The following is a 23,682-nucleotide window of genomic DNA, read 5'->3' as shown; positions in this document are numbered from 1 at the left end:
AATTGAAAAAATGGAAAGTCGGAGGTTTTTGAAAGTCGTCTTTTTATGATGCTATTTTTTACTGAAGACTGTGAAATGAATTTTGAATTCGAGTTTGGATGAATTTTTTGGTCAGCAGCTTTTGTAAAACAGTCCTGGAAACCGGCTATTTTCTGACGAAATGAAAAAAAAAACATCTGACTGTTTTCATTTTTAGGTGTTGCAGCGTACAGTTTTTGGTATTTAATTATTAAAAGAGACTCAACCTGGTTGTAAATTCCTTACCTTGACGCAATCATCGAAAAAAATCCTAAAAAGTTGAGCTTTAATTGTCTTGAATCCAAGATTTTTTAATTCAGCAAGTCAGCGAAAATGAGCTAATGTTTTGTTCGAAACCTTTTCCATTAATTGTTTCTACATTTTTGGAAGTGTGTAGAAGTTTTTTCGACTTTTCCAATTATTCTTTAGAACGTTGGCCTTATGTTTATGCTCCGCTAGTGATGCGAAGCTCCGATTTGCGTCTGCGCTTAAATGGATTTACATTTTTAATTGATGCAATTGCCATTTTGACTACCGGGAAAATGGTAAAATGAGCTTAACTGAGGCCCTGCGCTCATTGAAGGTTTTCTGTTCTATACGACTTATAGCCGCATTTCTATTACTGTGCTTTTAGGTGCGATTTCTTTTTTCATCGTGCCGCAGAAATTAGCCTGCTGCCTATTTCTGAAATGTATAATGTTTATCAATCTACTGCAGAAACGTTTCAGACTTCTTGAAATATAGATTTGTCCGGAAATTATCAAAATATTTTTGCTTAAGTTTTTCTTAAATTGTTTTTTTTTTCAGGACAAAATGGCGAGCATGAATCCATTTGAGGGTGAATGGAAGACCCCTCCTGTGAAACTGCCAGAAGACAAGACCTACCTGCAGCCGGCCAAGGCTTTCGTGCGGACTGGGTGCTGGACTAATGAGGAGCTGGAAGAGCGATACTGGAACAGAAGGTTCGAAAAGGATCAGTACCTCAGTGCCAGAGAGCCAGTTGAGGTTGGAAACCTGCTCGTTTTGAAATTATGTTACAGGCTGATTTGATTTGTTAATAATTTCCGAATAGATGAAACTCAAAGTCCTCGTCAAACGGTGTCCTCAGTTAATATGCAACTTTATAAGTAGCTGACAACACTGGCGTTCAATTGAAATGTCAGAAAGTCTTATCCGGCGGAGTTTAACTTTTCTTTTTGTTTGGTGTACAAACCGACTTATTTTTATGTGGTATTTGACACATAATCAAAAAATATCATTTTGAAATATTAGGTTTCTGAATTAGGTTTCTGAAAAATTGTTCCGTAGCACTTGCTTTTCAGTTGATGCCTCGGTACACACCGATAGTTCAGATGTTCGTGGATGCCCAGAGGTCTGTGATGACCAGACTAATGCCCAAGGCATACCCCAAGTACATCCACAAGCACAAGATCCACAGACTGTTTGTGGGATTACTGGCAGTATATGGCACATGTTTTGTCATAGTCAACAGAGTCCAGTACAACATGATTCCGGACAGGAGGTTCATCTACCTCAGACCTGGAGACCACTCGAAAGTGGAGGTGCCAGAGGTAGAGCCACACGAGGTCAACGATTACATCGAGAAAACTTATTTGCACAGGACGAAAGGACACCATCATTGAGAAGCACATCAGAAAAAGATGCTTATTTGACAGATTATTTTGAAAATTCACACTACTCTTACTACCATATAACTTGAATAGATTTGCATTTAATTAACATAGGAGTTTTTAATCTCGTAATTGAGTTTGATTGCATATTATTGAAGCAATATGAGGTGTGTGTCAGAAATGATCATTTGACATCAGCTGTTCCCGAACATTTTTCGATTGTCTGCTCAGGAGGATCATGCGTTAGTTGTTGCTACTCTTTGTAAGCCACCTTATTTTTTGGAATAGACTTCCGTTATCTGATGTGGACGGTTTATGATTCAAATATATGCTTTTGAAGAGCGGCTATTTTGTTTATGCGGCGCAAGCAAACGATATTTTTCAATGAAAACTCAAGGTCGTCTGGAAGCCAACGAACAATTCTTCCGACAACCGTACCACGTAGCTCACACCGTTTGGCCAGCGACGTAGGTTTTTATACTGGCATCTGTAACCATATTGCAAGTGTTTTACAAAACAATAATTGGCCTCATTACACTTGGGAGAGCAAGTGTCTTTTAATCGGGAACTACAATTTTTCCCCGTAAACGAATTTTCGTACAGGTTAGACTGTAAGTAATAGAAGAAGAAGTTATGATGTTGCTTTATTAGTGAACCTGAGCAACTGCGAGACTCATTCCCACTTGGCCTAAAGGTCATTACCTTTGTACTCTAAGGTCTGGGGGTCCGAGTCCCAACCGGCCTTATTTTTTTCAGTATGTGTGAAATTGAAAAAAAAAAATCTGGGAAAAGATTGAATTGTCGGATTTTCGTTTGTATGCTTAATTTTTGTCGGTTAATTTGTCAAATCGGCGAATTATCTTTCGCTGTCAGTAATTTTGACTGTAAATGCGAGAGTTTTTGATTTACTCCTGTAGTTTGTAAAATTAATGGCCCTGATCGTCTATGTTTTCCTTGCTTTTTCTTTTTGCTTAAAAGCTTTATTCAGCCCGCCAGCTGATTTAAAGGGGGGAAGGCCTCTCCCTAATGGATTCGACCCCCTGCTGACCCAAAGGGTCCCCCTTTGTACTATTTTGAGTTATCCATTTTTTGGCTACGCACCTTTAAATTTACTTCGAAAGGCGACTTTGGCGTCAATATATGCTAAATTTGAGGGGGAGCGCGCACCGAAGAAAAAACGCGATTTTTGGTCAAAAATTTTGCCTTTTTGGCCTGTTTTTTCAAAAGTTTGCCTGCGGCGAAGAAATCGAGGTCAAAATAGGGTCTTTATCTGAACTGGGATCGCTCAGCAATTCAATTTGGTCGACCTAAAATTTGGTCGTTATATGTTTGGCTACAATTTTTTTTTATATTTTTTTGTTTTAGGTTCAATGGACGTCTACCCACTTGTTCTCGGTACAAATTTATTTCGATTTTGTCATTTTCGTCTCATTTTCTGTTCGCTAGCTTGCAATGATGTGCTTGCCTTTTATCTCGCATCTGTGATACTCTTTTTAATGAGGTAGATATGAGATATAATCAAAAAAAATTCTCAAATGTCCTTTTTTAAAGTTTTTATGAACACTGAGACCCTTTTTTGCATGTGCGATAACAAGTGTTATAAAATCAAGTCTTTTTTCAGGTCAATCACTTTTCTTAGTTTTAGTCACGAATTTTGCCTCATAATTAAACATGCGAACTTGCGATCGCATGTTATTTTACGAATCAACTTGTTTTAGCAATTCAACTTGACCTGAATAAAGCTAATTTTTGGCACTTTTTCTGCTTAGTTTTGACTATTCAATAGCATTATCCGCTTTTGCGCTTTATTAGTGTTTTGTTTCTTTAAGTGTCAGTAGCACAGTTTCTTTAAGTGTCAGTAGCACAGTGGGGCGGCCGACTTGGATGCTCGAGACCTTTAGTTCCTTCTCTATATAGGGCATTTGTTTTCAATTCTCAATGATGTTTTTATTTTCTTGCTCTTGTATGAGCCGATAGATTGCTCAAGGATTTTCAGATCGAATTATCTTGCGAAGCTTGATTTTTTGGAGAGAATGACAGCATTGTAATACCCAAACTGATTTGTATTATTTTTGAAGTTCTGAAATCTTTTTCTTTAAGTTTTGTCAAATTTTTTAAAATCTTTTTTGCATTGAAGTTCAAGATGAAGTGAAGTGTATTTAATTTTTTAAGCTTTTGATTTTTGGTTTGTAAAAGGGGGGTTATTTAACGTTAACTTTCTCGCGTTATAAAGTGGTTAATAACATATCTCTTGCGCTTCGATTCAGTTAGAGTTGCGGTTATGCAATTGGGGTTTTTTCAGCTTTCCAATGAGGAACATATTGTTCCTCCTGATAGGTAGCTTAGTGTTCGAGAAGTAAAAATCTCTGGTGCTTATGCGAATATAGTTTTTCCTAGTTTTTACAGAATCATTGAATCATATGACTTAATTCTGTAATTTTACTAGCCCTTATGTAGTATAATTTCTTTTCTTTTTTGCTTAAAAGGTTAGCTTGGCTGAAATGCTTCCGGCATATATTAAATCGGCTTATTCAGTTACTATTGCGTTGTTTGAAGGAATACTAGGTTTTTGGGCTTCCCGTTGGGGAGAGTTTCAAAATTTTTTTGTTCAAATGTTTTCATGGCAACCATTTTGCTTTTGGTTCAACTAGCGTTTACCCAAGTATTGTAAATAGTTTTTCTAGATGTAGTGTTTCGACCAGTTTTTTTAATTGACTCTTCTCATTAAGGTCCGCTAGTGTCCGCTTTTAATGTTATCTTTGTGTGCTATCAAAAGTGGTGCGAATGTCTGCTTCGCCTCTAAAATGTTCCTTCCTTCAGACGACCTGAACAGTGTGCACTGGGAGGAAATATGTTTCAAAAAAGTCAAGGAAACTAAGATGAACAACGGTGATACTTTTATACGCACTTTGATACGCACTTTTAATTGAACTTTTGGGGCAAATAGTTCATAGACGAAGCTTGCGTCGGTTCATTGGTCTCCCTTCACACTACCCGATTATTCGAAGCTCAGCCAGTCGTGCGTGGTGAGTAAAAGTAGATAATTTAAAGAGATCAAAAAGGCACCTAGTCAATATTGATATACTTAATGAGTTTCTTTCTTTGTCATGCTTGAAGCAATATCGCAAAGTAATATGTTCAAAGCAAGATATTGTGGAAGAGTCTTGCTAGCTCAAAATTCACTGACGTGAAATTCAGCTGATAGGTTTAAAAGGGTCGATTATAGGAGTTAGTTTTATGAATAGCTGACTAGCAATTGCTCTGCTGGGTTCTTCAGTTTTTGAATGACAGTGTTTTCCTGGCGTGAAATGGCTTCTGAATCGGAGGGTCGTCAAAATATTTTGAGAACAGCAAGACTTGAAATTTTCCTAGATCCGGTTATGTTTTTACACCTGCGTCAGCTTAGTGTATTATTACGAACCTTCTTTTTTTTCTATAACCTAAGTCGCAAATATTGGTGCCACTTTTGAGGCAGCTTTACCGCTTTTTGATAGCATGTGCATTGACATTCGAACAGTAGTAAGTTAACAAAGTTGATGCATTTAAAATTCATCAAATGAACCCAAAAAAGCTATTCGTTTCAAACAACATGAAAATAATGAAAAGTCGATTTCAGAAATTTTCTAACTCAATATATCTTTGAAAGTTTTTTTGAAATCCATAGTTTTTACATAATATGGCTTTATGCTTTCCGATTTGTTACATGTAGTATGGAGTTACAAGTTAGTATGGATGCCTTCAATTTGTTATATTCCAAATTATTACTTGCAAAATTGTGTCTATTTGTATTTGGTGCCATTTTTGCTGAATGGCATTGGCAATTTATTAGCACATGTAGCTGCTTTCTTTATTCGTGACTAGTGTTTGTCGGTGGTTAAGCGTGCGTGGCTGAGTGGTTAGTGTGTTAGACTCGAAATCTCTAGATTGCAGTAGGTCGCAGATCGAATCCTAGATCTAGCCGAAATTTGCTAATTCGAGACTCTTTTTTTTCTCTTGCGCATTCTAGTGCTGCCTTTTGTCGTGTTCTCGCTAGTTTTTCTAAAGAAGCTTCGCCTCTGTGTTTAAAATTTGGATTTTTGGAGCTTTTATGCAAAATTTTTTTATCAAATAATGAATGGTTTTATCAGAATAAAAACTAATCTATATCAGAACACATTGAAGCAACTGTTCAATAGCGAGTCAGTTTTATGTATTGTACACGTGCGTGAGTTTCATCTGCTAACAGTCTCGAATTAGTCATGCCAAATTGCTGTCTGGGGGCGCAATGGGTCATTTTGAGAATGCAGCGGCAAGTGCTAATTTCTGGTTCACTCTCTTCGTCGTTTTCCCGTGCTTTAAATTAGCCTTAAATACAAAGCAAATGTCAACATTAAGGTCTTAGATCAATTGTTTGACGAGGATAGTTGCATAAGCTTGAGCATTTCGTTGTGTATTTGTGGTCAACGAATTTTTAATTTGGGGTACCAAGGAAATTAAAGTAGCACTTAGAAAATGGGAAAAATTGAGGTGAAGAGAGCAGTGCTGACCTTGAGGACCATGGAATTTTCCTCGAAGCATTTGGGGCATGCGGACTTTGCGCCTCCATCCCATTGTTCACACTTCTTGCACGTTTCCTGCATGCATATCTTGCACATGAAAAGCACTCCGCCCTGCTTGCACTTCAAACAAACCATCTTTTCTAATTATCACTCCTTGGTTAAAAAATAATCTGCTCAGTGGGATTCAATTTGGTTTTCTTGAAAGAATTGGAGCTGCCGATCGGATATAACTCCTCCGAAACCAGTATCACAACTGCAGTTGAAGACGTTCGAAGTGTTGAGGAGGTGCGACGTTGAGCTCCTAAAGATTGAGAAAGAATATCAAGTGAAGATAACATGGATTTTATATTACTGCGCATTCGCCTACCAGGGCCAGGCACGGTTCTTTCTTTTTTCATCGCGCTTTTTTCACCATAGAAAAAATTATCTTTTTTTAATTGTAAGTTACTGTGTGTTATGTAAAGAATGATACAGATTTTTTATTTAGGTTTATCAAATATGTATCTTCCTGTATTTTCTAGATTATAGTTTCGTACCTTACAGTTTTTCTCCCGAAAACACACAATCTCTTAAGCCTACCTCTAAATTACCTTGTAAAATAACTTACCTTGTAAGGCAATAATTTATTGACAAAAAGAGATAGTTTTGTTATTTAATTGTTTTAGCGATTCAATTTTTTTTGTGATTGATTTAAAACGTAAATCATGTGTGTGTGACTACAGCGCATCTTAGTTCAATTAGTAGTTATCTGTGGTATTTGAAGAAGCATGAACGCATCGTAATTTTCTTACTGAACAAATTGGAACGTGCTCTGTGCTAGAAAATTTATTCTCTGTTTCAAAGCGGTCAACTTGATGATGATTTACTTTTTAAATTACTTTTTATGAACTGCATTTTCACTCTGCTTTTTTAAGACTTCAAACCGTTGCCGGCGCGGGTCTACAAGTAATGTAATTTTTGCGAGTTTGGCGATGTAAATTTGTGCGTTGTTTCTGTTCGTGGTCTTTTTAACTGGCGAAATATGTTAGTTAAATCCGGTTTTTATCTCGGCCAATTTTGTTCCAAAACAAGAAATACAAGACTGCTCGTATCAGGGTGAAATCTTGGATTTTCCAACTGCCGTTTGAGGTCTATGGAGCAGTAGTAACATGAAAAAACTAAATAAAAAAAACATTTTGATGACAAAATGTAAAACAAAGAACATAAAATCAAAAAAAATTTGTAAAATTTTTTGTGAAAATCATCCCCCTTACGCCATATAAAGTACAAAGTGATAAATTTCGCTCCTTGTAACATATCAATTGCGGCAAATAGCTTGTTTCAACCAATCTGGAACGATTTCTAAGAGGGATTAAATCTCCGCTTACGCGTTAATACAGTGCTGATTTAAATTATCCGGACGAAACGAACAAAACTTGAATTTTCAAATGCGTTTTTCTCAAATTGGGTTAAGATTAGACAAAAACTGAAGAGGACAAAAGTTGCTTAGAATTTCACCAGAATTAATATGATGCCATTTTTTCTCCGAAATTCTCAACAAAAAATTTACCCCAAAAATGGGTCATTTTGGCTTTTTTCAATTAATCAAGAATTACGCTGAAACTACTTTGTTAATTGATAAAAAAATTATATCACAGGAAGCCTCTTACGCAGCTCAACAAAGTTTAAGAAGGGTTAAATTTTCAAAATTTGCGCAAATTGTTTAAAATTTATTTTTAAACAGAAATTCTGGGTTTTATATAGTAAAAATCACATTTATTGACTATCAAGTGAAAATTTTTTCTCTTATACTGGTTTTTGGAGATTTAACCCTTCTTAAACTTTGTTGAGCTGCGTAAGAGGCTTCCTGTGATATAATTTTTTTATCAATTAACAAAGTAGTTTCAGCGTAATTCTTGATTAATTGAAAAAAGCCAAAATGACCCATTTTTGGGGTAAATTTTTTGTTGAGAATTTCGGAGAAAAAATGGCATCATATTAATTCTGGTGAAATTCTAAGCAACTTTTGTTCTCTTCACTTTTTGTCTAATCCTAACCCGATTTGAGAAAAACGCGTTTGAAAATTCAAGTTTTGTTCGTTTTGTCCGGATAATTTAAATCAGCACTGTAGCGCGAAATATATCGCGCGTTAATTGTCCCAAATTGAACAAAATGGCAATCTTTAAACCCCCATAACTTTATGTAAAAAGATCGCAGGTGAAATATCTTTTCAAATTTAACTCAGGACAACAATAAATTTTGAATGTTATATAAAAATTTGGTCAAAAATGGCTAGTTAAAAAGTCGAAATTTATCTGAAGAAAAAAAACCCACCCCGAACACAAATATTCCGTTACTTGGTTTCGAAAGTGGGAACAATAAAGAGTAATGGAGGGGGAGTTCCAGGCCACTTCACAGTCGATGCAAAAGTGTTAGACCTTTAAAGATCTACAATTAGTGTTTTCGAGCTCTTATGAAACCCTTTCCTAACTGAATTAGAAAAAGTCTTTGGTGTTTTTCTTTCGCCGAGGGGAGAAGGAGACGTTTGTGATTAGACGTCCTGTCCTCGCTCTTGAAAGTGAAAAGTTCTGATCAGTTGTTGACATCGAAAATCTCCAATAGAGCTGGAACTACCACTGATATACAATTCCTCTGTCGAGCTCACCTGAAGTTTATGAACCTGGAAAATAGCATAAAACTTTTTATCACTTTCGGTATTCGGAATAATAACTTTGAACTGGGCGATATTTGATCCAAATACCAAAGTGTTTTTGAGATATAATTTTTCTCATAACCCATTTCTAAATGAAATGGCACTGTTTCAACATAAATTTGATGACTCAAAACTTGGCAGTTCAGATTGATGTAATCAAATAACAGAATTATATATATTATTTGATGAGCTAATTCAGCTCATGATTGATTTTATCTCTTGATTGGATTTACAAACAGATTAGAACAATACTGTATTCGTCATTTATCAGGCTATATTCCGATTCAAATATTTTTGCTGTGAAACGGAGGCGAGGGGCTGAGCTTTTATACTTTGGCGTCTGCAGTTTTGAAAATCCTTCCGAGCTAAATCATCATTTGTTAATTTAAATCAATTACGAGGGAAATATTCTGCTTTTTTTTCTCAATCTCAAACATCGATTTAATTTTCAGATAGTACATAGCGTGAAATAAATTTAACCCCGCCTGCAATAATGACTCTCTCGGACCAAGATGTGCAGAAACAGATTTCGCAGATGGTAGCGTTTATTCAACAGGACGCCAAGGAAAAGGCTAACGAAATTACTCAAAAGGTTTGTACCCACCAACCAAAGGGTACCCTCTTTGATATTGTTTTGTGACATCAAGTTTCGATCGACTGACCCTAAAGTTTTTCTCCATATATACGCCAATATAAACTAATTTTGACTTTGAAGAGTAGTGCGCCGAAAAAAAAACGCAATTTTTTGGCCAAGTTTTTTCATAAAGTGTCCCAAAACGGCATTATTAATTTATTTTTTACCCCGTGATCTTTGTGTATTAGTACGAAACTTCTTTTTTTTTTCAACCTAACTCGATAATAAAAGTGCTCATTTGGTGGCGCTTTTGCTATAATCACAATCTGTAGCATTGGAAATTTCGTAGCATCTGTTTTATTTGTGTTGTGTTTGGGAAATGCTGAGCGTCCCTCGCTGAGTGGTTACTGCTTGAAACGTATAATCTCTAGGTCGCAGGACTGAATCCGGCACGTAGCAGAGTTTTAACTAATTCGAGGCTTCTTTCTCTTTTTATTTTACTTATAGAGCTGCTTTCTTGTGTTCTCGCTAGTGTTTGCGAAGCGCAGCTTCGCCTATGTCAAAAATGTCAATATTGGGTCTTTATAGTGTTCTGGGTGCGTTCGGAAAATCAATTTGGTCGACCTGAAAAAAGAACTGGCTTCCCCTCGATGAATTTTTAGATCCGCTATAGGTTAAAAGACTCTTACATTTTGTTATTAAGTCTTGTGACAAAATGAATAAAAAATAAGGAAAGCTGCCATTTTTTCCTGGCCGATTGCGAATTTTCTGCAGCGTTTCATGAATATCCCCAAATTATTCTTTTTTTGTTTTTCATTTTAGCTGTGTTCTTATCACACTTGTTAGAGCAAGTGTCGTGTAATCGGTGACTAGATTTTTTCTGTAAATAACTTCCGTAAATCTGTTTGAAGTTGAACTTAACCTTAACTACGTCTATTCTGCTTCCCACCTGGTGTAGAGGTAAATCGGTTGCCTTTGAACCTTTGGGGTTCGAGTTGGCGTTAAGGTAGGGGTTATGATAATCAATCAGCTTATTGAAACACTGAATCCAAGGCAGCATCCAAAAATCAAGTATATCTGTTACTTTTTCGAAATCGTGCATTACGGTTTGTGTGGCCAGGGGTTTGGAAAGATGGAAAGATAATCGATAATCTAAGATAAAAGCAAAACAATATATATCTATTCTTTGCTACTATCGATTGATTTTTTGTTTCTAAGAAAGGTACATAATGCTTTTTTTGTCACCACTCCTTGCGCTTTTTCTGTATAAAAGGTGTCAGTTTTGGAAACTTGTGATCCATTATGTATTTATTTGCGGGCTTCACTAGCTTGCTACCTGTAAGCTTTTTCAATGTGCTATTTTTGCATTTTTAACGAAAGAATTTGTTCACGTTTAAGCTTTGTTTTTTTTAATTGGCCCCCGGTCCTGCTCATTGCAGGACCAACAATAGGGGAGGGTACTGTCATCCATTTTGCCGCAGCCTGTCCCACCTTGAGGAGGCGGATGATACTGGGACCCCTCCAACCGTGACCGCAGTGGGATTCGAACCCATGAACCTCGTGTTGAGAGACCTTTGCCTAACCCACTCGGCCTGCTCTTTTTTAAGCTTTGCCGTATTTTTCAATGGTTAAGATTTTTTTCGATTTTCCAGTTTGAATTTAGTGTTTATTTTACCGAGTTAAAAAATAAGCAGCCAAATAATTGGATGCTATCAGGGTTTCCCCAGGGGTTGAATTTGACCTCCAATTATGAATGCCCAAATCTTTTTAGTTTACGAGATATGACGATTTCTGTGGTTTTGTTCACAAATTTTCAGAAAACTCAAATTACAAAATAATTCACGAAACTGAAATTCCCAACCCTGTAGTTGGGTGCTGTCAGAGTACTGTCAAGAATGGGCAATCTTGCCTCCAATTTTGATTGCTCAAAACTTTTTAGTTTTGTTTTTGAGATATGACGTATTTTATGATTTCTTTTTTTATTTTGCAAAAAACTGATTTTGGAAAATTGAAAAGATTTGAAATGCCCAACCTTGCAGTTAGGTACTGTGAGCTACTCTCAAGCGTTCCAAGTTGCAAACCTTGCGTCCAAATTCGACTGCTCAAATGCTCTTAGTTTTCGAGATAATGACGTTTTTTATGTCTTTTTTAAAATTGTTCAAAGAAATCAGATAAAAATGTCACAAAATTTGAAGTTCCTATCTCTATAAGGCGACTCTGTGGAGGTACTCTCAGGAGTTGCAATTTTCGCTAATTTAATTTTTTTCTTCAAAATTTGGTATTCCCAACATTGTAGCTGGGGGCTGTCATAGTACTCTCAGGGGTTGCGAATTTTGTCTCCAAATGTGACTGCTCAAATCTTTGTAGTTTAAGAGATATGACGTTTTTTATGGTTTTTCAAATAAAGTTTTTGAAATAAAATTAATTTGAAGTTTCTCAAAATTTGAAATTCCCAACGCTGTAATTGAGTACCGTGATAGTACTCTTCAGTAGTCGCAAATGCGACTGCTCAATTGCTTTTAGTTCCGAGATGTTACATTTCTTAGGTCATTTTAAAATTTTTCAAAGAACTATAAAACTTCACAAAATTTTATTAAAAAACTACAAAATTTTATGGTTTTCAAAATTTCATTAAAAAAATTTACAAAATTCGAAATTACCAACCCGGTAATTGGGTGCTGTCAAAGTACACTCAAAGGATGTAGATCTTATTTCCAATAAATGCGATGAGGCGCGTTAAACGTTAGTTGATTTTTAATTCGAGTATCCGGTTAATTTTTTGGAGGGGCCCCTGGCCTCTGATTCTGGTTGTTTGCATACTGTTGTTTTTTTTTTCACGAAAGTACAATCGAAGATAATAGAGATTCTATTCAACGACCATTTAGAGTAAATACATATTTTTTTCACCGACAATAATATCTTAATCGATCATTTAAAACCCCTCGGTGTTGTTTAGGCTATTGCGGACTACAATCTGGAAAAGAATAGGATGATAAATGTAGCCAAGACTAGACTGGACGCGGAGAAGGAGAAGAAGCTGAAGCAGATTGAGCTGCAGAGGAAGATCCACATCTCCACTCAGATCAACCAGCAGAGACTCAAAGTCCTCAAACACAGGTGGGTGGATATACAAAGGCAATAATGGGACGGCTTTTATCTATTGTAATCGTAATAAATTCTTTTCCAAGAAGGGAACATACTCGATTATGATGTTCATAACGTCTCAATAATAGAAAAAATCCGATCTTAGAAGAACGCCAGAAAGGCCAGTTAGCTGTTCATCGATTGGTGTCTTCATGAGCAAACAACAAAGAATACAAATGAATTTCTGACTACCAAAATTTGTGTCCCTGTATAAAGGATCCCGTAGGTATGCATTCAGTTTAAAGCCTAAACCTACATTGTTAAAGCACGAGACTGCTCGTATCAGGGTCTGAAAGCTCTGAATGTTCCGATTGCCTTTTAAGGTATCAGCAGTAGTTTTTTTATAAGTTATTGAACGAAGTGATTTATCACTTGTATGTTGTGTTTTTTATTAAAAGATTTGGCCATTTTTTCCACGATCAAATTTGATTTTTCGCAGTTTCATTTTAATTCATTTTCCTTTGCTGAAAGGAAGAAAATCACGCTCTCTGATTTCGAACGTGCAAATGACACGAAAAATTTGAATGGCTTCTAATTTCGAAAGTGGATTTCATTTTTTAGATTTCCCAGGGTAATAAAAACACTTCTTCATCCAGTTTTCTTTAATTGGACTAGTTTTACGAAAAGAGTTTTGATTGAAAAAGAATCTTGAAGATGATGCTGACGTTGAAGCTCTTTATTTTTTTGAAATGTGTAAATTTCGAAAAAAAATTCAACCCAATTTTCGTTTCACTTTTTTACACAATTAATTTTATTAGTTTTACTTTGTTGGTGACAATGGCAATACGTTTTGGGTGATTAAGATTCCAATTTCAAATCGTAGTTTTGTTGTTGCTTTTAAATGATTGATTTTTGAGTTTTGAGTCTTTCAGTTTACTAATTTGGCGGCATATTCATGTCAAAAATGTGGCAAAATTAGGTTCGGCAAAGAATAAAGTTCAAATGTCGTAGACATAGCCGGGCCCATTTGCAGGTTGCAAATTAGAAAATTGTTCGTTGAAGCTGATGGTACGTCGTCGTTGATTGTAATGGTCATCTAGTTGTTAGCTGTCGTTGATCATGTTGGTCATCTAGTTGTTACTGTGGTCCAATACTCGCGAGAGTTTGACTGCTGGTCGGTGTAGAATCCCCCTGCTAGTTTTAATTTCGCGTACGAAGTACCCGTCCCAGGGGCCAAAGACCTCGAGGCGTTAGGTCTTCCAGTATCCATACAAGGTCTCCTTGCTGAAGATTTTCCACTTGCTTTGTCCATTTCGTTCGGGTTGTCAAGGTTGGCAAGTAGTCTTTGAGGTATCTGTTCCAGAACTGTTGACTCAAGGCTTGAGCTTGTTTCCAAGTTTTCTTGTCCGTTGTGTGGCGAGGGAGAAACAATCCGGGAGGCAAATTGTTTGTTGGTCGTCCTAGTAGAAGGTGATTGGGTGTAAGGGGCTCGTCGTCGGTTGGGTCTGATGAGACGTGGGTTAGCGGGCGAGAATTCATCATAGCTTCAACCTCGCACGTGAAGGTTGACAGAGTTTCGTCGTCCAGTGCCCGTGTTCCAATGACTTTGTAGAAGGCAATCTTAAATGTTTTTATGAGGCGTTCCCATGATCCACCAAAGTGAGGAGCTGCAGGTGGGTTGAACTTCCAGGTTATTCCAAGTAATTGGCATTGATTGTTGAAGTCGTTGCTGTGTTGAATCTCAGAAAGGCTTTCCTGTAATTCCTTGTCAGCTGCAACGAAGGCTTTTCCGTTGTCAGAGATGATCCTGGGTTTACCGCGTCTAGCGATGAAACGGCGTATGGCTTGTAGAGTTGAGTTTGTGTCAATTTGCTGGCATATTTCTGAATGAACTGCTCGCGTGACGAGGCAGGTGAAGAAGAGAACGTATCGCTTACTGTACTCGTCGTTGTTCCGCGTGGCAAAGGGTCCAAAGAAGTCAATTCCTGTTGAGTAGAAGGGGTAACTGTTTTCCGATAAAGGGAGTCGTTGTAGGGGTAGATCTGCCATCAGAGGCTTCACTGGTTCCTGTCGAAGGCGTCGGCAAGGTATGCATTGTCGAATAGTTTTCTTCAGATGCTTGCGTGATCTTATGATCCAAAAGTCCTGCTGAAGAATGCTTCGGGTGTGTTCCATTCCACAATGGGAATTTATTTCGTGTGTTTGCTTCATGAAGAGTTGTATTGGGTAGTTTTCTGCGTTCAGAATGACTGGATGTCGGCTGCAAAGTAGAAGCGGGGCTTTCTGTAGTCGTCCTTTGGCACGTAAGTATCCGTGATCGTCGATGAAGGGGCAAAGAGGTTGTAGAGGGCTGCGGGGTGAAATGTCAGATTTCTTTGTCAGGCATGCTATTTCCTTGGGGAATGATTGATTCTGTGAGTGTTTAATGATCCATGCGAATCCTAAGGTGAGGTGTTGAAGTGAGAGGCTTTGGCGTGTCTTCTTTTTGATGTTTTCTGCGAAGAGAAGAACATATGAAGTAACTCTGAGTGCTCTTGTCCAAGTGCTAAATCGGTTGAAGTCGATTACTGATGTTGGCGGTTGTGGGTCGTTGTCTGTCAGATGACTATCGGCTGTAGGTTGTGTTGGCGGGTGATTAGGCCAATCTGATGATGGTCTCAACAAGAAGTCTGGTCCTTTGATCCATCGTGAATCGGTAGTCATGTCACATGCTTTGTAACCACGTGTTCCGTCGTCTGCAGGGTTGTCTTTGCTGGGCACGTATCTCCTTTCCAGTGGAGATGTTGAGTCCATGATGAAATTCAGGCGGTTGGCAATGAAGATCCGGTTTCGTTGATTCGGCGAGTTTATCCAATGAAGAACTGTTGTACTATCTGTCCATAGTGTCGTACTGTCGATTCGTGTGTCATGTTGTTCTTTGATGAAACGAGACAGTTTAGCTCCGTTAGTGGTGGCTTGAAGCTCGAGATTTGGAATTGTCATTCTGCTGATGGGTGCTACTCGGGCTTTTCCAATGACGAACTTGAGTTCCGTTGTGTCGTCGTCGTATCTGATTCTGAGGTAAGCAACTGATGCTAAGGCAAGTTCAGAGGCGTCGCTGAATACATGGAGTTGGGTTTCCAGTATCTTCGTTTCTGGTTTGAAGTAAATCCGGGGCAGGCAGATGTTGAATTGGCTTCGCTTGTCTATCCAATCGTTGAGGTCTGTTAAATGCTCCATGTTTAGAGGTTTGTCCCATTGAGGTCCATTACTCCAGGCAAGTTGAAGTGATTGTCGTAGTCGAATTGTCAGCGGCATCGTAATTCCAAGCGGGTCAAATATTGAAGAAGCAAACTTCAACAGTTTGCGCTGCGTTAAGTCCTTCTTGTCAATGGCGTGAAACTTCTTTGCTTCCACAAGAAAGACGTCCGTGTCTGGTTTCCATTTCACTTCAAGAACTCTTTCGAGGGGTCGTTCCTTCTTGGTGAGGCTGTCGCTGTTTTCCAAGTAGTTCTCGTTGACTGTTGTGAGGAATTGTTGAGAGTTTGAGGTCCATTTTGTGAGGTTGAAACCTCCAAGGCTGAACATCTTTTGAAGGTCGTTCATTAACTGTGTCGCTTCCGTCGGTGTTGAAACGGCTTTGTATAGGTCATCCATGTATATGTTGCGTTTTGTGATTTGCTCCAAGGCTGGATATTTGTCGGCATTGTCCTTCGCACATTGTCGAGTGGCGTAGCAGGCAACACATGGTGAGTCGGTAGCTCCGAAGATGTGGCGGGTGTATTGGAAGGTTGCGGGTTGGCCCGTGTTGTCCTTCCACAGAAATCGCAAATACGGCTGGTCCTCTGGGCTCACGAAGACCTGCATGAACATTGCTTCAATGTCGGCAGAAATAGCGATTTGGTCCTCGCGAAATCGCATAACGATTCCAGTAAGGTTTGTGAGGAGGTCTGGTCCAGTTAGTAGGTTGCTGTTGAGTGATACTCCTTTGTAGATGCTCGATGAATTAAGGACTCGGCGTACCTTGCCAGGTTTATTGATGTTTGTCACTGGATGATGAGGAAGGTACCATTTTCCTGTTGAGTCTTCATGGGAATCATCAACTTTGACTATGAAACCTTTCTGCAAGTCGGTGTCGATGGTCTCCTGATATTTCTGTGCCATCTCGGTGTTTCTCTTCAGTCTTTGGAGAAGGCTGTCGAGCTGCTTCTTGGCAAGCCATCTATTGTTTGGCAGTTGTTGTCCACGTTTCCAAAGCATTCCAACTTCGTAGTGTCCATTGGGCAAGCGGTTGAAGATTCCAAAATGCGGAGAGCTTCCTTGTCGTCTGTTGAGAGGCTGCGTTGGTCAGTTGAAATCCCTTCGGCGTCCAATTTCATCCATTCAGCTACGTGGCGAAACAGTGTATCGTCTGTCGTGAAGTTGATTGTGTTGATGTCGTTGGGTGTCGCTGCATTGTCTCGTCCACAGAGAGACCATCCAAGTGGCGTTTTCCATCCAATAGGCACATTTTGTTTTGAATGGATTACTTCTGAAGGTGTCACGAGTTCGGCGAAATCGCATCCAATGATGATTCCGATTTCTTTCGAGGGCAGTGTGGTTATCCGAATGTGTTGAAGTGGCTCGTTCCTTTGGCAGATGGAGTTGACGAGTTCAGGGTTGAATTGGGAAAGGTTCCAATCCATTATGACGTCGATGTCATTTAGTTGAAATGGCTGCTTTTGCTGGTTGTAGGGTCCAATCGCGATCGTCATCTTTGTAGAAGCTGTGTCTGATGATGTCAGTGCTTGGTTTAGCTGGATGGTGTCGTCTAATTGCAGATCTGGTTTGAGTTGGAGGGCGATTGATGATTTAAGCAACGTCAGTTTGCTTCCACAATCAAGCATTGCATAGGCATGAACTCTATGTTTGCCATGAGAGATCGTTATTGGCAGGGTCGGAATGTGGCGAGTCGATTTCCTTCTGCTTATGCTGGTGCTGCATTTGGTGGTGTCGTCATGTTGTCTGGAGTTCCGGTTGGCTGTCTCCCTCTGTCGTCGAGTTGTAGGTGCTGCTGTTGTGCAGAAGTTTGTAGTGTTTCTTGCTGCATCCGTCCGTCCGGCATGTTTGCGTTGATTGACAGTCGGCGAACTTGTGGGGGTGAGGCAGTTGAAACATAGTTGTAGGTCCCTGGCATGCTGTAATCTGTCCTTTGGGTTCATTGCGATGAAGTGTTGGCATTTTCCAAGGTACTGGCAATTGCGTTTCTCCGGGCAAAAATCTCGTCGTTGATCTTTTTGTCCAGATTTATGTTGCAGCTGGCTGCGTTGCTGGTTCCGGTTGTGCTGATTGGCGCGGTGATCCGATGGTCCATGTTGGTGAGTGTGACCGTTGGATGATGATCCTTGAGTGTTGCTGCTGTTGTAGTTGTTGCTGCTGCTGCTGTTTTTGGTGTTGTTGTTGTTGCTCGGCAACTCGCTGCATGCTTCAGCGTAGATGTTGAACCAATTGGTGAGGTCGATGAGTGATGGTTGTCTGATGTTGCATTGCAGATTGTATCTATTCCATTCTAGTCGGCAAGGGGTAGGCAGTTTTGACAAAACTGTTTGGACATTTGTCGTAGAGTGTAGATCGTGCTGGAATCCAAGTGTCGTGAATGTATCGACGACCATTGTCTGTAGGAAGTTGGCGAGGTCCTTGTAGCTTCTGATATGTCGTAGATTGGGGCCGCTGATGGCGTCGAGTCGTCGAAGGAAGGATGTAACTATCTTCGTCGGGTTACCAAAGTCGTTTTCCAGTCGCTGAAGGGCTGCGTCATACATTGCTCCATTGCATCCATATCCTCGGATGAGAGATTTGGCATCTCCGGATACAAGTTTCTGCAGATGTGTAATCTTTTCCGAGTTTGTCATGTCGGTGCTGTTGATGGTTGCGTTGAACAGTCCTATCCAATCTAACCATTGTTCAGGTTCTCCGTCGAATATGAATGGTTTGACAATGGGCACTGATTTCCTGAATGTCTTCGAGATCGTTTGATGATGGTTGTGGTCTGTCGGTGCTGTTCCAAGGTTGGTCGGAATCGGAAAATAAGTCGGCTGGTTCTGATGTGCTGCATGTTGATGTGCTGCATGTTGATGGACTGCATGTTGATGAGGGGGAGGTCGGTTGATATTTGGGTGAGTTGTTCCTGTTGGTCCCCTGCAGCCTGCATGAGTGAAGGCTGTTGTTGATGATGTCGGCATGTTCGTAGGGTTGTATGCTGTCGTGGTTCCCAGAAATCCTTCCTGGTACGATCGTATGGCAGGTTGTGTACATTGGTGAGTCATGGTCGGCTGGCTGGAGGTCCAATTTGTTGCTGTTCGTTGATCTCCTTGGTTTGTTGGCAGTAGTGCTGGTTGTGCTGGTATCGGTACTCCGTTGATGTTTGTGATACCCTTAGCTGTCGTCTGGTGTCCACTGAACACGTTGGTGGGGGGATGATTGGTTGAATTCTGATTTCCAATCGTCAAGATGGGTCTAAAGGCGCTATTCGGATTATGTGTCCTCTGTTGCTGACTTGGAGGCTGGTTCTGTTGAAGGCTGGTATAGTCCATGTGGGGTGCTAGCTGTCTGGGGAGCAAGGATTGGGGGTGTGATTTGCTGTCCAATCATTTGACTCTGAGCTGCTTTTGAAGTTGCTGTCGGAAGAAATATTGGCGCTGAAACATTTCTTTGTTGGGTTGCTGGTGCGTTCATCTGCTGATTGAAAACTTGGATTTGAGTTCCAGGGTTGGAGTGCGGTGACGTTTCATGAAGTTGAGCTTCTGAGTTCGGTCTTTGTCCCACTGTTGCTGTCAATTGCTGATTTTCGATATGGAGTTGAGTTCCATTGTTCAATTCTATAGACGTTCCTTGAAGTTGAGCTTCTGGGTGGTTCGGCTGAAGGTTTGAACTTTGTGACAAGTCGACGTTCGGCTGCTGCAATGAGAGGTTTGACTGAGGATGGAGGTGAGTTCCATGAGCAGTTTGAGTTCCAAGAGTTTCTGTTTGTTGTTGATGAATGCGATGATCCAAGGTATTGGCGTCGCTGTTAGATCCGGGGCGAAGTAGGAGTCCTGAATTGTCCAGGGCGGAATTTGATCTGTGGTTTGAAGTAGCGTTGAAGATTGCTGGCAATCCTGAAAATTGTGGCAAATTGTCCGGGGTGTCCTGGTCCATGGTGACGTTTTCTGTAGTGGTACTACGGGTTAAACTTTCCGTTTGGCGTCGAAGGGGAAGATTTTCCAAGGCTTGTCGTATTATTGAAGGCGTCGAGACGTTGCTGGCTACTCGTGATGAGTTTAAAGAAGACGTGGCAGTGTTGTTAAGGGTACGCTCGTATCGTTTTGATCGTAGTTGGATCGTTCGGTACAAAACTTTCAAAGTTTTCAATCGTTCAATGATTGAGTCTTGCTAGTCCGTCCCGGTGCGTATTATCTTGACTGCTTCGTTATTGGCATCGTCAAGCAAGCTCTTAAATTCCGTTAAGAAATCGTTTATGATCTGTACTTCGTCGGAATCGCTTATGGCTTGGTTAATTGCTTTTGCTAAAATTTCTACGTCTGTTTCTATGACTTTAAAAACAGCACCATAGGTTGAATTCATTTTTAATTGACTTTGTCTCCTAAACTTAATTCACGTTTTAACGTGTCAGACAAAAATGTTAAATGGCCAATATGTAATTCCTTTGATTACATGGAACCCTCGCAATTGTATTGTAACAAAAAAAATGATTTTGAGTTTTTTTTTCTTTGGAACTTACAATCCAAAAAAAAGGAAAAAAAAGTAAACAATATGATTGGTTAGTATAAGGATGGGTTCGTTGATTTTTCAAACAAAAAAAAACCTTGGTTTCGGTTTCTTTGTTTTAAAAACTATTGTGCGCCAATGACAATGGCAATACGTTTTGGTTGATTACGATTCCAATTTCAAATCGTAGTTTTGTTGTTGCTTTTAAATGATTTCTTTTTGAGTTTTGAGTCTTTCAGTTTACTAATTTGGCGGCATATTCATGTCAAAAATGTGGCACAATTAGGTTCGGCAAAGAATAAAGTTCAAATGTCGTAGACAGTTGGGGCCTATATATAAAGTTTTATTTGAAGCAGATTGAGCTTCAAATAAAACATTTATCGAACTGAAAAATTTATCTATTGATCCAGTTTTCTCAAATTGGGTTAATATTATCAAAAATCATTAATTGTTTCAGTAATTCAAAGAGCTTCCAGGCCATTTATTATTTTTTGAAATTCGAATATTGAGATTTTTTCAATCAAACTACAAGTCAATATTTTTTGTTTAATAGCGTTCATTGACTCTTTTCCTACTGTCTGTTGGCTATGTTCTTGAATTTGATTTTGGCTGTATTTCAGGAGAACGCAGAAAGAAAGTATGAAAGGATCTTGAAATAGGGCGTATACTTTTTTTTAAACACCAAACTGTTCATCGGATTTTCTTCTATGCTTACTTAATGGCATTCGTTTTGACCTGATTTATCAATGATGTAAGATATTTCAATCCAGTGCTAATGACGTCTTGTCTGATTTGAAAAAAAAATTACTTTGTCATATTCAAGTTTTTTTTCGTAATTTAGTTTTGTATATTAAATCTATATTTTTCTGACAAAAATTTAAGCAATTTGCATCTACATCGGACAATTTAGAAGACCTCTTTTAAAATTTTCAGTTTTTGTGATGTAGGTTCTCACGCTTTCAGTTAAAGTTTAACGATGTTTTGGTTCAACTCTTTTTTCATCGGTGTCTTTAATCTACATTTCGTAGGTGGTACGAGCTTCGCTTCAACCCTGTATTAGTATTTTGAAATATCTTTTTGTTCTGTACATTGAAAATAGGGAGGAACTTTGAATTCGGTTTTAGTTTTTTTTCACGCAAAATCGGCTATCACAAATAACCATCGGACAGGGTTTAGTGATATATCATATTAAAGCCCTTTCAATTGTGATTCGAACATTTAAAAAAATTAAAAATAAATTTCACTTTGTCGAGAAAAACCGGTTTGAAATTTTTGGTCTAATTTCGAGCTAATTAGTAAGGTAGATAATAATTGCAATGGATTGTTTAAGCTTTTTAGCCGTGTAAACTTAGTTTTACTGAAGAAAAGGTAGTTTTTGGAGTTTTTTAGCGCAATTTTGGAAATCAAAAACTTAAGTTTCAAATTTTACAAAAATTTTTTTTCGTTTTTCTAGTCATTTTTCTTCAAAAACTGTTTTCCAATTGACCTATTTTACTAAGACTCTCAAATAGGCCTAAGCTCTATTTTTTTTAAGATTTTTTTATCATTTAGATTTAGATTTTTTTATCACAGCATGCAGAAAAAAAACGACAACAATTTGAGAAAACCTTTTTGTATTTTTTTAAGACTGTGGTCGGAACATTCTGTGCTACTTGCACAGTAACCGGATATCCTTGTTTAAATTTGTATTTGTTTTGAGTTATGGGTGGATTGTGTTGTTGTAGGGAGGAACACATAGGGGCGGTTATAGACGAGGCGCGGGTGCGACTAGCCAAGATAGCCCAACAGGACCCGAATTTGCTGGCTAAAATAATGCGGGGACTGGTGACCCAGTGTCTTTTTCAGCTTCTTGAGAACGAGGTGGAACTGAAGTGCAGACGCAATGACGTCAACCTCCTCCAACAAGTACACAACATCAGTTTGTTTCGAGCAATGTCGTTGCGTAGAATCTTTGCAAATTCTTCAATTCTTTTCAAGCACCATTACTCAATTATTGCCTGAAATGCAAAAATAACTGATTACTTAAAAAAATTCTGGATCAAATCAAACAAATTATAAATTTTTTTCAGCTTTCATCACAAACATTTCAAAATCTTGGTTTTATGCTCCAGTTATTAAAGTTTTGCCACTTTTTTCTGATTGTTGCGCAAAAGGTCAGTTTTCTGTCTCTTGTTTTCGTGACTCTTAATATTTGTTTACTGGGGGGTACGAAAAAGTAAATTTTTGCGAATCATCTAGGTAGTTCCCGAGGCGGTTGAGAAGTATAAGCAGGCCACGAAGAGGAGTGTGAATGTGACAATAGCGAATAACGACTACCTACCAGACGATCAGATCGGAGTGGAAGCAGTAGAGGCCAGGGGTAGACGCATCCGAGTAGTGAACACTCTGGATTCGCGACTGGCAACAGTCAAGGATACCAAGATGCCAGAGATTAGACAGAAGCTGTTTCCTAAGTCAAAGCAACAACAGCAACACTGAATCGCCACTTCACCGAATTGTTAATCATGTTAATGAAATATATTAGAGTCAATCGAAATGGACCTTTCATTGATATGCTTCCAAAGACTCATGAAGTGATAAGAACCTGGATCTAGTGAAGAAGGCTTATTTATAACTCAGTAAACATTCATTAAATTTATGCATATATTGAGCAGCTATTCGAGTAGTGTTAATGTATAATCAAGGCCGGTAGCGTTTTGAATGGTTGACTAATATTTCTCATCAAAAGTGTTTTTTTTTCACATTTTATCGTCAGAAGTACTGGAATATTTTTGCAAAGCATTTCGGCGTTGATTACTCCAATATCAATCCTTCTTGTATATTATGATGCATGATTAAAGCTACAATTGAACCTTATATGAATATATAAACACGTGTTTTTAAAATGCGCTAGATTATAATCTGAACTGTTTATCTGAACATTTTGATAGTTTTTGGATTAATTTAAATTATGAATAAAAATTGGCATATCGGAATGGAGCCTCAACCAGGAGCTGCAAAGTAAATGACATGAGCTTACGGGACGGGTGTTGGTTTTTTCGACCTTCACACGCTGCTCTGCTAGTTTTTATTAAAACTAGCTTAATTCTAATAGTTTATCCCAAAAAGTCATAATCAAACATATTGTTTAATGAAAAAGTCACTTTTTTATTTGAAAAAGTTGACTCTAGGTTTTGCAGAACATAAGTTCTGATGAATTCTTTGGGTTTTTAAATTGTCAATGAACGTAATGAAGGCACTTATACAGGTCGAATGATTTTCACGCCAAATTTGATCTTATGTGGTTTGGCGATTGATTTCTTCGTAAGTTCAATTGAAATTGACTTGCTGAAAGGTAGGCAAACTACGCTCTCCAAGTGGTGAAGTGGTTACGTCTCCGCCTCTCAATCGAAAGGTCGGATGTTCGAGGCCCACCATGAT

At 38.6% G+C, this 23,682-nt stretch overlaps 2 protein-coding genes and 1 long non-coding RNA gene across 3 annotated transcripts in view; 2 read left to right on the top strand and 1 right to left on the bottom strand.

The window, feature by feature from the left end:
* The window catches only part of LOC134848029 (uncharacterized), a 498,722-nt gene extending 496,921 nt beyond the window's left edge, over positions 1–1,801 (top strand). The window contains exons 2-3 of the mRNA XM_063865360.1: positions 824–1,023; positions 1,341–1,801. Of these exons, the coding sequence (XP_063721430.1) occupies positions 832–1,023; positions 1,341–1,661 (513 nt within the window). The 5' untranslated portion in view covers positions 824–831 and the 3' untranslated portion in view covers positions 1,662–1,801. The remainder of the gene's footprint in view (positions 1–823; positions 1,024–1,340) is intronic.
* A 3,922-nt stretch (positions 1,802–5,723) lies between these two features.
* LOC134856910 (uncharacterized) lies at positions 5,724–6,974 on the bottom strand. Its single transcript, XR_010164862.1, has 3 exons — positions 6,795–6,974; positions 6,176–6,488; positions 5,724–5,993 (listed from the first exon to the last, which is right to left on the bottom strand). It is a non-coding gene; the product is annotated as an uncharacterized LOC134856910 (long non-coding RNA).
* A 2,139-nt stretch (positions 6,975–9,113) lies between these two features.
* LOC134847880 (V-type proton ATPase subunit E-like) lies at positions 9,114–23,237 on the top strand. Its single transcript, XM_063865140.1, has 4 exons — positions 9,114–9,471; positions 12,410–12,570; positions 21,987–22,167; positions 22,501–23,237. Exons 1-4 carry the CDS (start codon positions 9,373–9,375, stop codon positions 22,738–22,740), a joined length of 681 nt encoding a protein of 226 aa, XP_063721210.1. The 5' UTR covers positions 9,114–9,372; the 3' UTR covers positions 22,741–23,237.
* The last annotated feature ends 445 nt before the right edge of the window (positions 23,238–23,682 follow it).

This window comes from Symsagittifera roscoffensis, chromosome 1 (genome assembly GCF_963678635.1).
Source record: "Symsagittifera roscoffensis chromosome 1, txSymRosc1.1, whole genome shotgun sequence".
Lineage (NCBI taxonomy): Eukaryota > Metazoa > Xenacoelomorpha > Acoela > Convolutidae > Symsagittifera > Symsagittifera roscoffensis.
Note: the sequence above shows the minus strand (reverse complement) of the source record. Positions and strands in the feature narration are given on the sequence as shown.

Bases quoted from the DNA above. Each gene is read 5' to 3' on its own strand.
- LOC134847880 (XM_063865140.1), top strand. From the start codon at position 9,373: ATGACTCTCTCGGACCAAGATGTGCAGAAACAGATTTCGCAGATGGTA. The intron at 12,571-21,986 runs GTGGGTGGATAT...GTGTTGTTGTAG, and splicing joins CTCAAAGTCCTCAAACACAG to GGAGGAACACATAGGGGCGG. The intron at 22,168-22,500 runs GTACACAACATC...CGAATCATCTAG, and splicing joins ACGTCAACCTCCTCCAACAA to GTAGTTCCCGAGGCGGTTGA.